The 19,036-nt window shown below is 37.6% G+C and overlaps 1 protein-coding gene across 5 annotated transcripts in view; it reads right to left on the bottom strand.

Annotated features, from left to right (window-relative positions):
- The window catches only part of LOC130912849 (multiple C2 and transmembrane domain-containing protein 2-like), a 78,566-nt gene that overhangs the window by 35,771 nt on the left and 23,759 nt on the right, over window positions 1-19,036 (bottom strand). For 2 of the 5 annotated variants that reach the window (XM_057830935.1, XM_057830942.1), the window contains exons 3-10: window positions 16,629-16,740; window positions 9,366-9,508; window positions 9,213-9,289; window positions 9,030-9,144; window positions 2,722-2,754; window positions 2,079-2,237; window positions 385-515; window positions 134-320 (exon numbers count right to left, since the gene is read on the bottom strand). In XM_057830935.1, coding sequence (XP_057686918.1) covers window positions 134-320; window positions 385-515; window positions 2,079-2,237; window positions 2,722-2,754; window positions 9,030-9,144; window positions 9,213-9,289; window positions 9,366-9,508; window positions 16,629-16,740 — 957 coding nt within the window. The remainder of the gene's footprint in view (window positions 1-133; window positions 321-384; window positions 516-2,078; window positions 2,238-2,721; window positions 2,755-9,029; window positions 9,145-9,212; window positions 9,290-9,365; window positions 9,509-16,628; window positions 16,741-19,036) is intronic. The other 3 variants (XM_057830949.1, XM_057830958.1, XM_057830964.1) reach the window with 3 other exon arrangements.

Genomic DNA, 19,036 nt, shown 5'->3' with positions numbered 1-19,036 from the left:
ATTTACATCTCATTAATAAATTACATAAATTTACAGCCCCCAAAATACATAAAGAGGAAATTGACGTATATAATAAATATAAACCTTCCTGCTGAATGTAAAAGAAAGAAGAGGAAAAGGTGTTGATACTGACATAGTTGTCCAGCTGGTTTTGGTGCTCAGTCGGCTCATCCAGTGGCGCCATGCAGAGGTCCGATATGGAGACCCTGTTGCATGCACTGACCCTGACCAGTATGACCAGACATGTTCGACTCGAGTCCAGAGTTAGCTTGAAAAGCACCCTTTCATCTGGAGGCGCTTCGGAAAGATCCACCGTGCACCTGTTTGAGGAATCAAATAGAATCAAAGCAGAAAAGACGCAGAAGTCTGCACGCAGACACTCACGATCCCAAACATTCCTCGGCTCGTCGGCCCTCTTTGGACCAGAGTTCCACTTCGAGGATGTGGCCACTCTCTAAGAAGTTGTTCATGTTGAATCTCTCTCTCCATTGAGGCCTAGGCACTTTGGCGACATTCTGCATGGCGATCAAAACACATGTGACCTGTTAATTAAGCCATTTTTCAAGCTCATTATCATTTATCAGTTATTCATTGTCATTGACGACGATAGACGTTCAATCTATTTGAGCTGGGCGGGATTGGTATCGATGTCTACTGCTGTCATTGGCAGAAAATGTGGTAAAGTTAGAAATTATGGATTGTGTTTTAATTCATTTAACTTTATCTGGTTGAAAAATCGGTTGGTTTATTTTCTAATAGGATAGCACTATAAGTAAAGAAAATGATTTTAAAGAAACATTTACGCTTAAAATACATTTGGCAATGGCAAGATAAAAACTATAGAAATATAACATTCTAAGCTAATTAGATTAAACAATTTCGCGATCTAATAATGTTTTCATAAAATAAATATGCATATAAAATCATTAACTTAATGTGTGTTAATTGCAAAATAAAATTTATATTTAAACATGTGTCCTAAATATTTACGCCAAAACATTAGTAAAATAAACAATTTGAAAAGACATATTTAACATTTTAGTCAATATTTTAGTGAAAAATTAGTTGAATTACAGTAAATAAATTCATGATAATTACAGAGTTGTCCGTGAATGACCTTTTAACAACTAATATCCAGATATTGTCCAACTCCAAAAATCCGATACCGATATCAAACCGATCCAGATATGAGGTCGTGCACTTAATGTGTTATTCCTAATTGTATTGTGATGCCCCACTGAGTGCTTTAATAATGATAAATGTAATAACTCTAAGGTTTTCCAAATAAAATACACCTTTTCTGAAAAATTAAGAGAACAATTTCAACTGAAGTTATCGAGAAAAAAAATGTACGACATAAATAATATAAAGTAAAATGAAATGAGCCTAAATGTCCATAATAAAATAAAAGGAATGCTTCACAATTAAATCATGTTTACAGTAGTTACTCCAAAGAGCCACTAGGGGCCGACCAAAGCATTACAAATACAGGCAGGCAATCATAGGACATACCAATGCAATGACAATTCCCAAGAAGCATTTTGCATTTACTTTTCTTAGTGACTATTTCTTTCTGGTAACACAGCAGTAGTATGTGATGAGATTAAAATTCATTATTTTTCAGTTATTTATTGTTCATTTAATTTTTGCACCATGAATGCAAATGGTCTGCTCACATAACAAATCGCAAGCATCTTGGTTTTGAGACATATGGTCAGTGTTCATAACTGCTGTGTAAAGTATGACCAGCCCTTGAGCAAGGTAGAAGTCGCCTATATTCACTTGGTAGGAAACATGCATAATGGCCCAAACCACTTATGAAAATCAGCTACTCAATGATATCGGACAACTTTAAATAAACAGTGAAAGTAAGATAGAATTACACTCACAAAGAAACTGAATTGTTTTTAAGTATTATTTAACTCATACACATTTTCTAATACAAACTTAATTCAACATTTGTTGTCATGACAAATCAAGCTGATCTACACTGATAACTTCAAATATAAATTATTTAAAAATGAAGATATTACATCACATTTCCAATCAGTATTTAAATAGGATGCTTTTTTTTTTACCATGCTCTTGTATTGCTGCTCCCCTAGCCGGAAGCGGACGAAGAGCTCTCCATTGCAAGAGTCCATCACGGGAACATCCTGACCCTCCACCAGCGTCACCGTCACCACCGAAGTCCACAACTGACTCTTCCTCAGCGAGTCGGATAGTCGCGAGCTCTGCTGGAAAGGGCCATACTGCAGTGACTTATGCACTCAGCATAACAGTTTGAACATAAAAAAAAAATTGCATGCTATTTTGAAAATTCATATTTCCAAACGTAAACAGGTGAGAATTGTCAATTCATATTCTTCAAGTCAACATCAAGTAATAGGGTAACCGATTTGGTGTGTTAATTGTTGTAATGTGATAACATGCATCAAGCAGACATGCATTGTGTGTTCAGCAGCTTCCTAAAAGCATGTAGCAGTTTGGGCCGGTGTACCTAATAAAAGGGCCACTGTGAGTCAGGGTCTTAAAAAAAAATAGGGGAAAAAAAATCTAAATATTACAGTAACAGTCAAATTGCAATTCTCTACATATTAAAACTCATTTACTGAATTTTAACAGCATTCTGTTTGTTGAACATCTTCTGACATGGATATGGTAAAAGCAGGAATAACCAAGAACAAATGAAATATCATACTGAATGCAGCCATCTCTTACCCGACTACTGCGTTTTCGGATTTGTGGCCAGCGCTGTGGGTCGGAGCATGCGTGTTAAGTGCAAAGGACAAAGCACAGTCAAGTTAGTTGGACGTTAGTTGTAACAAAGCATTGAAGGCAAAGTCAGATTTTCAGGAATTAGTGTATTCCCAAATGCGAAAACTTCTGTTAGCCTTAAAATTACAATTAAAAAGTATCAATACTGAAATGTTGTATCCTGATAGATATTTGATTGCAAATGTATCGATCCGCAGTCTGTCTGGGACAAACAGAAACTTAATTCTAGTATTCTTTTTTTTTAATCCAGTTAACATTTGAGTGTGTTGCAAAGTATTAATACTAAATATTCTTCTAATTGGTGACATTTGGTTTTATACTACCACAGGTCACCAGAAATTGGATTTTGCACTACTCCTGATTGTAATAGTAATATAGTATATTTTTTAGGGCCGTCAAAATTATAGCGTTAACGGGCGTTCATTACTTTTTAAAATTAATCACGTTAAAATATTCGACGCAATTAACGCAAATGCCCCGCTCAGACACATTTAAATGACGGTACAGTGAAACACTTACTTGGTAATTGTGTTTAGTGGAGTTTTGCTGCCCTCTGCTGGCGCTTGGGTGCGACTGATTTTATAGGTTTCAGCACCCACGAGCATTGTGTAAGTAATTATTGACATCAACAATGGCGGGCTACTAGTTTATTTTTGGATTGAAAATTTTACAAATTTTATTCAAACGAAAACATTAAGAGGGGTTTTAATATAAAATTTCTATACGTTGTACAAACATTTTTCTTTTAAGAACTACAAGTCTTTCTATCCATGGATCGCTTTAACAGAATGTTAATAATGTTAATGCCATCTTGTTGATTTATTGTTATAATAAACAAATACAGTCCTTATGTACCGTATGTTGAATGTATTATCCATCTTGTGTCTTATCTTTCCATTCCAACAATAATTTACAGAAAAATATGGCATATTTTATAGATGGTTTGAATTGCGATTAATTGCGATTAATTAATTTTTAAGCTGTAATTAACTCGATTAAAAATTTTAATCATTTGACAGCCCTAATATTTTTGCATTTCCCTTGCTAACTAACTGTCTGCCACTGACAGCACTAGACGTCTTGTAGGGATGGGAATTGATAAGATTTTTACGATTCCGATTCCATTATCATATTGCTTAACGATTCGATTCTTTATCGATTCTAATTTGGACTAATGGACTGTATGAGGTTCTGAGTTCAATATGTTTTATGGTTCATTCGGTTCATGTCGGTTAGAACCAGGGGTCGCGTTAACCGAATATTTTCCGTCGTTGACCGGTTTTTTAAAACGGTGACGGAAAAATCTGAAGTCCATCTGTCATTTTGACAGGTTGCAATTCACACCCCAGACCACAGGGTGGCGAGTGAGCATATTAATTAGCTATTGTCTCTCTTGATGCATGATGTCGTTGGCCTTACTCAGAAAAATGTCAAGGCAACTGAGTGTCCGAAGTTTCTTCAAAAAGCCCCAAAACGACGATGGTGTTGATAAAAGAGGTGAAAAAAGAGGGACTGGTGCAGTGGAGGATGAAGGATGACAACGAATCAAGTGAATCGCCGGTTCCTCCTCCTCCTCACTGCGGCGAGCAGTTGAAAACACAAGGGCAGAATTGGTAACACGGTGAAAGCGGCATGAAGCCAAAAAAGCGGACCAGACTAGCCAGAGCCTGAAATTATTTCAAGGAAAATATGGAGGGTGCCACCACTGTGTGTACTCTTTTTGCTAAGCTGAGCTCGCATACCACGGTAGCACGTCGGCTATGAACGAACACTTGATGCGCCGTCAACCAGGTGTATTTCGGAAGACAACAAGAAACAACAAGCTAGCGGATTGTAAGTCCATACAACTTTCTAACGATTTTTTAAAAAATTGGAAGTTGCCTTTATGTGCGTCGTATCAACGTGCATTTTTATTTAATAGTAATAATAAATAAATAAATAAATAACTACATAAATATATATATATAATGGAATTATATAATATTTTATTATTATTAAATGTATTAGGATCATGGAAGGTCCCACTTGGGGGAAAAAAATATATATATATATCCTGTATATACATAATATAATAAAAATATATATGGAAACAGAGCACTGGCCTGCTTACTGTAATCCATGACTGCACTAATGTTAGTTACTTTATATTATGCATCAAGATATAGTCATTTTAAAAATTTAGGTGACTGGTAAAAATAGAATATGACCGGATTTTTATGACCCTGTCAGTAAAAATGACAGACAACGAAAAAGTCTAGCGCAACCTCTGTAGAACACAAGGAGCTGATAGTGGAGTTGGTCTTTGGCACTCTTAATACAACTTGGCAACAGGCACAACTATGTACAGGCAATGGCACTTGATATGAGAATCACTCAATGAGACGGTGAGAGCAAGCGTGGAAAGATGTTGATGATATGTGTGTGAAAGACTAGAATGTGTGTGGTTCTGAAAGTAAAGAAAATTGAACAGGGGGGGGGGGGGATGCGCGTGCAAAACCCAGAAGCACGCTGCATGCACGTGCGGTCATCTTGGCCATAAAAGTGGCGAAAACTAAGCACTGTACACTAATATGGATGTACATCATACTAAGATGCTAAACTAACACATTCCTTCTTTACACAAATGTGCAACGCGAATATAATGGTGGGGGCGCGTGTGCGCGTGCACAACCCGCAAGCACGCTGCGTGCACGTGCGGTCATCTTGGCCATAAAAGTGGCGAAAACTAAGCACTGCACACTCATATGGATGTACAACATCATATTAAGATGCTAAACTAACACATTCCCTCTTAACACAAATGTGCAACGCGAATGTAATGTATACAACACTCTCCTCGACACAGCGAGGACGAGCGGAGCAACCAGCCGACAGTAAAAACACAAAACGGTGGCGCTGATAACAGCTCTAATTTATCATAAGAACTTTATGGCACGAAGAGGAAATACTTACGTTCGTTCATGGATGCACAAAAATTAATACTTCCTCAAAAAGGTGGCTGTTCTCTGCTCGGAATGCGCACCTTATGCCTAATCTCGGTCCCAGAACACGCAGCGCGCATGATGTAGATTAGAACAATAACAGGAAATGGACTGGTTGCTATGGGAACGAAGCATACCCATGAAATCTTTCTAACAGGAGTATAAAAATTGCTCATAAAATCGTTATTTGGATAATTTTAGATGCAGATGCATGTATGTTATATTTTTCTTATAGAGTATTCGACGAGGCTATGACAGACCCATTAATAGACTTTTTTGGAAACACACCTTATGGTACACATGATGAGTGATTACACTGTGAGCATTCATGTTGAGACAGTGACGTGCGGTGAGGTTCGTGGTTGGTGAGGCACTGACTCCTTAAGTGTCAGATTTACAAATATATAACCAAAAAGGGTAGCTTATTCAGTTAACTACTGGTTATTTCATATCTCATCAGCATTCTTCACAAAACACACACACACGGTACATATTACAGATACGTAAAGGGAGAAAATAACGTGCATTTGCGCTACACTCTCCATGTGTTGGAATTTCCATCGCAAGTCTTTAGTTCATACAACATAAATGAGTACAGAGTGGTGTACAAAACCACAGATTTCAATTTTGACCTTTTGTGAAATATTCAGTTGTTTTTAAAACTTGAATCTGATACTTAAATCAATTTAATACAGATTGCTCAACAAAAAGCATGAAAAGAAAAAGTATATTTTATTTAAGGCAAAAATTTAGTTTTAAAATATTAAGATTAAAATGAAAACTGTGGTCTTACCTTTATTTGTAGATGAAGTCCATGCGCCTGCCCTTCGCCACAAAAACCTCAGTTACTTTGTTGTAAAAGTCCTCCTTATTTTCCTTTAGTTTTAAAAGTCTCTCCGCCTCAATGGAGATGATCGCCAGGGAGGAAAGTTGTCCTGAATCGGTCCTATTCTGACTGTATCACATCACCGATTGCTACAATTAGATCGTTCTGTATTCTATTTGACAAGCCAGAAAACACAGTGGATGTGTCCAAATGTCTAGCTAACCTCTCATCTTTCTCAGCAAAAGCGTATAAAAGTTCGACATAATTGCCACGATTAGTAGAGCTTGCCCTCTCATCGTTACCACGAAATGCTAACTCCTGCTTAGCTAAGAAGCAGGTTGCATTAATGAGGTCTTTCAAAATCTCGCGGTTCTCCTTTACCTTAGCATTGTGGGTGCTAACGTTGAGCCGCCGCTGTTCGTTCAAAGCCAAATCGATCCTTGAGTTCCCAAAAATTTTAAAGCAGTCTGGCTTTGAATGTGAGTGTACGATCTCTCATGTTTGCTGAGACTTCGTGGTAAATTTTTCATGTCACAATATCCCGTGTTAGTCCAGACATTGGCACAAGTTGAGAACAAAAGGCATGGGAAGCAGTAAAGGCAGTTTTTCGAAGGACAGCCACACAGCCAGTAGTTTTTCTTCGGGTGTACCACTCCGTTTGAAAAGAGCGAGTTATCTTAGACTGTCCCGTAGTTTGAAGCAAACCTTTTAGCTCCGGCGTTGGTCTTCCTCTGTTAATCAGGTCCACTTTTGACTGAAAGTCCAGTTTTGAGAATTTTTTAAGTTTGGATATATAATCCTCTTCCATTTTGGGAGTCCGATGTCGACGTAGTAAACAATACAAAACGGCTCGCCGCAGTGCACTTGATTCGCCTGGCGCCATTACCTGTTGGCTCACGTTCGCCCCCTTTCTGTGCGGCAGCGTACTATCTGCCGCAACCTGTGCCTTTTCACTGCGGTTTTATTTCCCATCAGCAAAACTAAATATGTCGCTAACAAACATTAAACTTTAAGGGTTAAAGACATTAGCCAGACTGTGGAAAATCAGGTCAAATAAACGTATCTGGAAACATTATAATGGCGACATGCAGATGTATGGCAACCAGCACGCTCCAATTCCATGTATCAACCCAGTTTGTTATGGATTGCGCAATCAGAGGTGAGGCTTTACTCGTTGCTGCCGCACCTCTCGTTTCATTTCGTTATTTGAACAGGAAATGGGCAAATTCAGCGATTTTGACTATAAAAAATGTTTGAAATGAGTCATACATTAAGAGCAATGGACAAATATTAATATAAATTTGATGCTATAATTATTTTTTTGTCATGATGACAGGTGAGGCTCTGCCTCACCTGCCTCCCCTGACCGCACGTCACTGTGTTGAGATACTAGCTTACTTGTCGATGTGTATCATGTGTAAGGTCCGTTACGTTGATTGTACTGTGTGGAATCTATAAGAGAATCGTTAGATAATCAGCCAAACGATTCCATGGAATTAATACACGCGGAACCAGTTCTCTATAAGAACCGGTTCTCAATTCCCATCCTTAACGTCTTGTGTGCTTAATGGCACTTAAAGATGAGCGACAAATACAGATTTTAACTCATTGTTGTCAATGTATCGCAAAATATTATCCTCTCAAACAAAAAATAACGATTTTTTTGTTGTTGCGGGTCCGTGCAAGTCCTGAAAAGGTTGGTAGCAGGTGCTAATGCTAATCGCGAATTGTAATACTAATGCTAATTGTAATGACTGACTTTGCTTTTTAAACAGGAGTATTAGAACCAAACAAAGAAAAAATATAGGACTATGAGAATAAAGTCTTACTATTATGAGAAAAAAAATCATACATTGTGTTGCGTAAATTAAAACATTCCGAGATTAGATTTGTTACGTTACGTATCTTTACGTAATATATTTGATGCATTGTGGCTAATTTAAAAAAATGAGCAACAATGTAAGTTACATAGCACTTTGGCACCTCTGTTAAAATGAACACCATTGAGAGCATCTCGCGAGGTTGGATTTTACAGTTACGGTTTCACAGATAAGAAAATCCTCAATTTTTTTGGCACATCTACATTGAATTACAACAAATACGAGGATTTATACTAATAATTTGTCTTAGCTCTGAAATGATTTGTTCATTTTAATGAAGGCGCTTCAGTGCTACGTTAAGTACGCAGCAGCTAATTTAGCTCAATTAGCCATAGTGCATTTTTACATATTATGCCATATAAAAGATATGTGATAGTACGACTTTAATCTTGTAATATTACAATATGTGACTTTTTTCTCGTAATATTATAACTTTTTTTCTGCAATTCTATGTTTTTCTTTCTTTGGCCCGAATATTCCGTCATAGATTATAAACATGACAATGCACAATAAAAAGCAGCCACTAGAAGCCATGCAGCAAAGGCGTGCAAAATCGCCCCCTACTGGTCCTCGTCGACTGTCGCCGTCTCGGCGTGTGAGGGTAATGTCCAGCAGAATTTCACCCATGTCGTCCTCGAGGCTGTTAGGGTCATCCAGTCTTAGGCACAGCTCGTGCACCCTTCACGAACGAGACGTAAAAACACTTAGTTCATCTGGAATGTATATACTGTCTCACACAGAGCTCACTTGTCAAGAACCAGGTCACTAAGAAAGATGCCGGCCGAGCCCATGAAGTCGTCTGTGGTGAAGTCACGGTCGTACACCTGTGTTACGATGGCCACAGTTAACAAGGTATCAGGTCATACGCTTATCTTTGCTCTGGTAATCACAGTGAACCACCTTGACGTAGAGCCACTGGCTGAGGTTCCGGACCGGGAAGGAGAAGTTCTCACTCCACACGGGGTTCAGATTCCTGTAGATCCATTTGCTCTTGTAGATGGTCTTATCCTCCAGCTTGAACTTCACATATGGGTCGCTAGTGCCTGAGAACAGAAAAATAAAAGAGGAAATAGGAATATTAGGTTCACTATAGGGCTGCAGCTATCGATTATTTAAGTAGTCGATTAATCAATGAACCAATAGTTCGAATAATCGAGTAATCTGATAAGGAACATGAAAAATTAATTACCTGAGCTGAGCCGCAAACGGAATAAGAGAAAAAAAAAAAAAAAAGATCTATGTACAACAAAAGAATAATTGGCTAACTTACAAAGCAAAAGTCCGCAACTTTAAATGGCATATAATGCTAACTTTTTAACAATGCTCTTAACAAATGGTTCAGACACGTATTCCCACAAAAATTGGCTAAAAATACCTCAAACTAAATTATGAATGTATTCAAAAAAATATATATATATTAGCTCAAACAAAAACTTAGCTTGTTGGTCTTAACAGGGAGCACCTGGATTCAGCTATGTAAAATGAGGCAGACTACAGGGCAGTGTATTCACCTAAATCAATAAAACTAAATGCAAACACTTTCAAAATAAACCATTACGCCACTTTAATTATACGAATACTCGAAGCGGCAAAATTTAATTCGAATCTTTTTTTGTAATCGAATACTCGAGTTAATCGATTAATCGTTGCAGCACTAGTTCACTATGTAGCTTATTTCAAATGTTCACTCTAAATAATTCTGTTTCAGTTAAATTGGACTGTACCACCGTCAATCGGAGGGCATGAGTTAAAAAAACAAAAACCAGATGTTTCTCAATCTCAACTGGAAATTACCACATGTTGCTTCCCGTAAAAGAAAAACGACACTCTCTTCCAAGTCTTTATTTTGATTTGATGAGCCACAACTTCCTGTTCTGCACCCGCAGTAAAATTACTGCTAACCCCTGGACACGGTTTCCCTTTCTAATTAACATGCTGCCTTTGTTTCATAGCGTTTTTTTTTTGTGTTTCTGCCTCTGTAACAGATTTATTTTTGGCCAAGCTAACTTATGATTCAGTGCCAAAAGCAGTGCATATTTGAACAATGTACCCAGTGTAGCTTTTCATCAGAACCTCTTGTGTTGTATATAAACTGAATAGCTAATAAAACAAGCGCTTAGCTTCTCTTTCGAAAAACCTAGACGGCCTCGACAAAGTAAAGTTGGACTTTGACCCGTGTCTGTTTTTAAGTGTTATCTGCTTTGGTGTAGGGTAAACAAAGAGTAAGCAGGGTGTGGCTCAGACAGGTTACAATACGCCACCTGGAATCCTACCTGCAGGAACTTTGAGGTTAATGCGTTGCTAACATCTATTATCTTACATTCCTAACCGTCAATCATTTGACAAGCAAGATTTTGGCAAACTGACAAATTGATTGAGAGAAAAAGGTAGAGCTCTTTTCTTTTTCTTATGACTAACAGGATGATTAAATAAGCGTTGGTTTAGTTGATAATTCTGTTCACTGTATCACAACTTCCCTGACAATTGACATCACAATTGCCCACAATACTACACAATATTTCCGACTACAGTTGTCCCGATCACATATTTTTGTACCTTAGTTCGAGTCCGAGTCACCTGATTTTGAGGATATGCCGACACCGATCTGATACACTGGCAATTTAATATACAAAACATTTCTTTTGTTTCTTTTGACAATATCCTTGTCCATCATGATTTTGTTGCTTTGTAGCCTTAAAAAAGAAATCTTAAAAACACAATTTTTTTCCCCACCCGATTCCGATCTTCTAAAAATGTTACCTAGTACAAAAAAACATACAATTTTTTTGTTTCTTTTGACGATATCCTTGCACGTTATTTTGTTGCTTTGTACTCCTACAACGAAAATTCAGATTTTTTTTTTTTTACATTAAGTTTAATATTCGAATAAGCATAGGTTTAAATAGTCGGTGGAGTTAATTTCAACAAATTCCTTGCAGTTTGTCAGTTATTTGTTTGTTTCAGGGCTCCCGAGTGCTTAAGCTAGTGCGAGTCAATGGTGCCCACTTAGCATGCTAATAAAAACGATATTAACAGATCTAACACAGTCAAACCCATCATTGCTCAAAATACCCATGCGGCCAAAATAACATCACACTAAACTGCCATTATTCATTTCATTCTGCAGGACTATTTTTTTTAAATGCGTAATGTAACCACAATAGAGAAGAGTGCTTCGGACACTGGTGCTCAGTCTGCTGGGTACTGCCTTTCATTTCCACAAAAAAAAAAAAAAATCAGCGTTGGAAAAAAACGATCTGACATCACTCCGCCCAGCTTGCTTAGACAGCCTGTTCCTTTAGAGCTGCTGGATTACAAATGTTTCTGTCCATACTACAATTATTGACACGCAATCATAATTTTTAATAATTATATCCTGAAAACATAACCAACACTATTGATTGCATGGTTCACAGGTGATTCTAATGCATGCATATATCATTTTTTTATTGGTATGCTCAGATAGTCCAATTTACGCGCGCTAGCTTAGCCACTCCTGGGCTCAGAAACTAACCAATAACTGACATACAGTACTCCACGGAATTACCGTATTGGCCCGAATATAAGACAGCCCTGATTATAAGACAACCTGTTTTTCAAGACTCCAGTTTGAAAAAAGACTTTTTGAACCCCAAATTATTTTTTATACAAAAAAAAATTACAGTTCACCTAAAACAAATGTTTATAACCAGGGGTGCACATAAGTGGTCCGCATGCGCGCATGCGTACTGGACGTAGACAAACGCGCTGGCCCTCAACAGCTTCCATACGCTTTTGCGTACCGATGGCTGAACACTGTATTTCCGGCGGACACGAGAAAATAACTTCTCAAAATGTCGAAGAGGCAGGCCACACTGAGTAATTACTTCCGTGTTCCCCCACCCCCATCAAAAGACAGACAGACGACAGAGACGTCACCGAAGCTACCGAAAAAAAGGACTTATGCTGAAAAGTGGCTACAGGCTAGCATGGCTAGAAGCAAATGATGCTCGCACGGAAATGCGGTACAAAATGTGCCGTGAGAATCCCAATGTCGCCGATGAGAGCAGCGCATTTTATGTAGGGTCAAAGAATTTCAGCCATCCAAACCAAAGCACAAAAAAAACAGAGAGCATGTGGCAATTAAGCAAACTATCGATGTCAAACAGGACCCACTCGCCCTATGGACAAGTGGCGGAATAAAGGTAATGAACAGCGACATGCACTGACAAACGTGTTTTTGCTCGCATTTTACAAAGCTAAACATGCACGTTCAATGAGGTCTTATGAGGAGGACATCCCACTTTTAAAAAGGCTTGGAGTTAATGTGGGAGCCGCATAATGCCCTTTATTTTGAATTGGTGCTTTTTATTTCTTTAAATTTCACTTAAAAGTAATAGCAATTTTGTTGTGCCAGTTGATGTTAATCAAGCATTAATTGTTAATATAATTAATTAAAGTTAATTGGCTCTCAGTGAAGCTTGTCATAAATTTATCGCATCAGGCGGGTCGGCTCTCAAGCTCAATGAGGACCAAGTCACATCTCCAGGTCCTCCTCTGAGAACCTGGGCAAAAAAATTATGTACACCCCTGTTTATAACAATATTTTTGAGAGAAAAACCATGTTAATTTGCCCCATTCAAATCTTAATATCTGAACATTTAAATATTTAAACTAAAGTGCAATTACTTTCGTAAATGAATGGCTTCTGGTTTTTGAAATGTAAATAAACCAATCTATTGTGATAAAACAACAAAATTGCGATAACTGCATTAACCATCAAAGTGAGGTCTAACTAACTGTAGTCTTGAAACAAATCTGAATAAGGAAAAAAATTGCAATAAAATAATGCAAACTAGTTAAACTTAACTGAGCAGCTGAGATCTGTCATTACAGGACATTACTCATCAAGTTCAGCATTCGCTTCAATGATATCTGACGCCATCTAGCGTCGTGAATGGGTATAATGTCTAGACCGCGAATATAAGCCGACCCCCACTTTTTCAGTCATATTTCAATGCAAAAAACACCGTCTTATATTCAGGCCAATACGGTAGTTAAAATTAACTCCACCAACTATTAGCCCTCTAATTTGAAAATTAAGCCTGATGTAAAAAATTCTAAACTTCCCCTTTAAATAATAATAATTCAAAAAATTCTTAAAAACCCGATGTTTTTTCACCCAATTCCGATCATCTAAAAATTACATGCTCGGGCCCAATTTCCGATAAGATGATCCGATCGGGGGCATCCATTGCTTGTTACCCTTAAGTCATTCACTGACATGAAGTTTAATTTTGAACTAGCATTGTGTGATCATGTTTCACTGGCAGCGATCATTCAATCGATAGATTGGATATCTATTGCCGTCAATGGCAGCCAATGAGTTAATACTTAAAAATAAATATAAATAAATACATTTTAAAAACCCAATCTTTTTCACCCGATACCGATCTTCTAAAAATTACGTATTTGGGCCCAATCTCCGATCACATGATCGGATCCAGGACATCCCTATTTCTGACCCTTCATTGTTTTCTTAACCCTTTAATGCCAGCAATATGAAGCAATTATCTGAGAATCCCAAAATTTGAAAAATAAGGTCCTAATGAAACCTTTTTTCCCCAAATTTGTGAAAAGAAAAGTCAAAATGAAAAAATGTAATAAACGCTCAGATATCTATAACCCTTGCTTAATCCTGTTTGTTTTTTTTCATGGAACCTGCCGATGCATGTGTTGACTTGCATCTATCTTTTTTTTTTTTTTCTCAAAAAGAAATGTCAAAATTCTGAATTAGTGTCAAAATCATGAAATTTTAGGTGTATCAAATGTGAGACGTTTGGCAATATAGGTTAAGAGACTAGCGTAATCAGTCATGTTTTTAAACATCAACTAGTTTACAGAAGTAACCATACGTGTTTACGCAAAACTTCAAATACAGTTTAGCCTTTAATAATCCTGTTGTCTACATCTTTAAGAGGATTTTCACGAAGGTAACACCCTTCATTAAAGCCATTGTTTAGACAAAATTTAAGAAGCCGTTACTATCAATTCACATCAAACGGGAGCTTTAGGTAGAGAGCTGAGATGTTTATCAGGCCAGGATGATAAATTAATTTTATGAATGAACGTGGTTTTTATTGCGGACATTTGAAATATAATTCATCCACAATTCTTGTTACTGTCACTGTGCATGTTTATTCACCAAAGGGAGCTGTTTTTTTCCCCCCAGAAAACACACACATGATTTGAACTTTTCAATGGCGTACCACAAGCAACACATCACTTCCGTTCATTAATATTCAGGACATTAGCTACTGTTGCTAAGTAGGGACAAGCCACCGGTTGTCCCTAATAGGAAATGAATGAAAATCGTGTACGAAGGAGATGTTTACAGAGCTAAACCTACCAATTCTCTCCGAAAATGATGTGCCTCGTGCCAAATTGACTGGCAAAGATGTGGAAGAACATAAACATGTTCAGTTAAAGAGATGGCTTGAGTGTCGAAGGCTGAAAACGACGGAAAAAAACGAGCCGACCTAAGCATAGCCTTCGCTTTTTATCGACGCGACTGACAATGACATTCTCCTGTTTCAACAAGCTATCCTTTACCATCAGCCCTGTCTTTCTTATATATCCTGTGGTTGTCCTACGTCTCTTGCCGTTCTTGGGGGTAATTTAGTTAGCTTTGTGTAGCGATCGCAAATGCTACTCGGTGACAGCCAACGAACACTTTTAATTTTTTCCATTGTTAACAAATCTTAATTCTATAACTTATTTACACTTCCCCCTTACGAAAGCTGCTTTTTTTTTACAACAGAAAATGTAACAGTGGCAGTCAGATACCATTTTAATTCTTCTTAGGTCATTCATTGTCAGACAGAAGCAGCACCCGGCACGTCACGCCAAAAAATAAGTTAAAAATATCAAAATGGCTTACCTCTTTGTCCTCTGAAAGACAATGCCAACCCAAAGAAATGTTTACTGCATAAATGTTTACTGCCGAGCTGGCGTTAAAAGTCCGCGCAAGTTGGTTCAGTCTTCACATTTTCTCCTCTGAGTTTTTAGTTTCGGGAAACGTATGAAGAAAACTTCCTTCATATGTCGTAATGTCTAGAGTCATTTTTTACAAGTTCCAAAAAAGCAATGTGTGATAAGCATGCTCGTTTTTGAAAGATTACCGGAGAAAACTAGCAGATTTTCCATTGCTTCTATGCGAGGGCGGGTCTAAAATGTCCCACTTCTACTCTACTTCCGCTTTACGATGCGACGTCACGGTCTAAAAATAGCATGCGTGCGGTACGCCATTGCAAGCGTCAGCAAGGGCAAACATTATAATACCGTAATTAATACTGTAATTTGAGAAAATAAGAGCTAGATAGGAGAATAAATATGGAATGCAAGAATATAACCTGCACATAAACTCAATCTGTAAAATGGAAATAAAGAGTATTTGCAGCTAGTAGTAACCAACTTCTCATGTGTTTCTCATCTAATGTAACTATTTATCAGGTGAGTGAATAAAATGTACCAAAGAGTTATTCAATAGATAAATCAAAGACAAGAAAAAAATCGGAAATCTTATTTTTAGATTGTTATACCCAGCCCTAATGTTTATTACAGGAATATAAGATAAGAGAGAGTCTACTGAGAGTAGGATTTGTTTAAGAGGAAATTATGATAAGAGATAAAACAGCAGAGTGGTAAAGGAAAGGAAAAGGAAATGTGACAAGAAAAAGTCAAGAAGACAATAAAACCCGTATCGATTAATCAATATATATTTTTTTTTTCAAAATGAAAATATACTTCCCAGCATGGTTATCTTCCGTGAGCTACTTTTGCACGCTTAACATCCCAGAAGGGTTACTCTTACTCGAATCATAACATTTTTGACCTTTGCTAATGTAGAATTAATATGCTTGCTTTGCCAAATGGACCGTAGCTCCAACAACAACCACAGTTGGATTTGGGAGCCAGTTAAATATCAGGGGTGGGCCATGTATTGTAGATGTGGGGCTTCACTAAGCTAACAACTCCACATCTAAATTTTTCTAGTCACTAAAACATGATAATTCACCGCCATGTAAAGATTTTAATTAAGGAATATGAAATTAGGAAGACATATTAATCATAACAACATGTACAAAAAAAGTCTCCATGACCTCTACATTTTTTTTTTCGTACCGCAGCGGTCCCTGATGACCAGGTTGCGTCCCTCCTTCAGGTTGATGGTGAGTAAGAAGGAACTGAGAGACTCTCTGCTGCCCTCGAAGTTGCTTGGAGCTTCCATGTCACACTGAAATCACAAACACATGGACATTATTCAAGGAAAAAAAATAGTCACTAAAAAAATATAAATAAGTCACTTGCATGCCTGGCATCACGTCATAAAAAGAGTCCTGATCTGCCCTTTTCTGTTGGACATTAATTCCCACTAAGCAGAAACTGCAGCCGCTCCCCAATGTCTACAGGAGCAGCTGGGCGGCGACGGTGACACCAGATACCTTGTCTACAATAATTGGCTTTTGTTCCTTGGCCAAGTTTATTTGCTCACAAACTCATTTGAACAGATGTCGAACAATGGCTGAAAATGTGAAAAGATGAAGTTTGATTTGTAAACCCCATTATGGCTTTGATCATTGTATGTATGGAATCACCTGGCGCTATTATGAACACATGCACACAGTTAATTGAGTCCAAGATAGGCATGTAAGCCAGAGGAGTCAAACTCTTTTTTTTTTTCTTTAATCGCAGGACAAATTGTAGTCAGGGGTAGACCTAGAAAAATATTGCTTTGGTGGCTTGAACTTTTTGAGGGTGGCAAATATTTCATAATCACAGAAGACATCATTGATCCTTTGGACAATGATAGGATATTCTGCGACAATTTAATTCAAGGGCCTTCGATCGATTTAATACAAAATTATGAAGTCATTTATTACAGATCAGTTGTGATGTGTATGACAATTTTGTTGATGAAACATCAGATTTTTTAATGAAAAAAAATATATTTAACAAAACGGTATACCGAAATTATAATCATTTTGTATTTTGATCAAATTACAGTCAGTCGTGCTTAACAAATCGATGTACTAATCCAGAAAAGGTAATTGTAACACCACTAGTGTCCACAAATGGCAGATCTCTATACTGAGTATAGAGATAGAGAGTATAGATTTTGAGTTTGCTAAGCAATCATATATAGCAGGGGTCCCCATCGGCCGGGCCACGGACCGGTACAGGTCCGTGGCGCATTTGCTACCGGGCCGCACAGAAATAATAATTTTATAACGACCGCATTCTGGCAGAATTAAGCCTGTGCCCCTGCTTAACACACCAATATCCCTGTCTACTCTCGATATAATACTACGGGATAGATTAGAGAGTCGTCATAGAAATCCATTGATTGGACTGCTAGCAGTACATCTTGTTTGTGTATATAATATATCTATGTGTGCTTGTCCTCGATAATAACGCATTGCTAGGCCACGGGCGAAGCACATTTCTTCCCGGAAATAATTAGCCCCCACACGAGGGAAGATGACTTGAAAACAGACGTCTTTGGAGATATTTTTACGGCGAAAAGGGCACCTGACGAGCCTAGCCTACAACCTCAAAGACCCAGGAACTGCGAAGGAGTCATTCTAATCTGGAATATCCTGACATCGCGACAAAAGCAATGAAAACCTTGCTACAATTTCCAACATCGTATCTTTGTGAAGCGGGCTTCTTAATGTTTAACGACAAGGCGAAGGCGGTGTGAAGTTGTGTGCAGCTTACATGACAGGATGTATCTGAGAACTTTTCTACACGTTCTGCCATGATCAAACGTAAATTAATATTCCTTTCTCTCAAGAACGTTTGTAGTGTTTACTTTGGAATCGCTGCATTTGCGGATTTTGCGGCTATGTTTAACGTTATGCGCATGCGCAGAACCGCACCATTGCAATCTTTGATGGGTTGCTAAATTTGTCAGAACACCGGTCCGTGAAAAAAAAAAGACGCAAATAACACCCGTCCGTGGTGCAAAAAAGGTTGGTGACCCCTGATATATAGGCACTACAAAAAGGCACTAGTGACATTTACAAACTGATAGAAACTTTGTTCAAGTGCTGCAACGATTAATCGATCAACTCGAGTATTCAATTAAAAAAAAAAAAAACGAATTAACTTTTGCTGCTTCGAGTATTCGTTTAATTTAAGTGATGTCGTCATGGTTTATTTTGAAAGTGTTTGTATTTAGTTTTATTGATTTGGGTGGATACACTGCCTTCTAGTCTGCCTCATTTCACCTGGCTGAATCCAGGTGCTCCCTGTTAAGACCAACATAAGCTAAGTTTTTGTTTGCGCTAATGTTTTTTTTTTTTTTTTAATGCATTCGTAATTTAGTTTATAGATATATTTAGCCTATATTTGTGGGAATATGTGTCTGAACCATTTATTAAAAGCATTGTAAAGAAGCTAGCATTTTAAGGCATTTAAATTAGCGGACTTTTGCTATGTAAGTTGGCCACTTGTTCTTTTGTTGTACATAGATCCTCATTTATTTATTTATTTATTTATTATACCGTTGGAGGCTCAGCTCAGGTAAT

This window comes from Corythoichthys intestinalis, chromosome 1, assembly GCF_030265065.1.
Source record: "Corythoichthys intestinalis isolate RoL2023-P3 chromosome 1, ASM3026506v1, whole genome shotgun sequence".
Classification (NCBI taxonomy): domain Eukaryota; kingdom Metazoa; phylum Chordata; class Actinopteri; order Syngnathiformes; family Syngnathidae; genus Corythoichthys; species Corythoichthys intestinalis.
The sequence above is the reverse complement of the archived record's forward strand: the minus strand, read 5'-3'. Positions and strand labels throughout refer to the sequence as shown.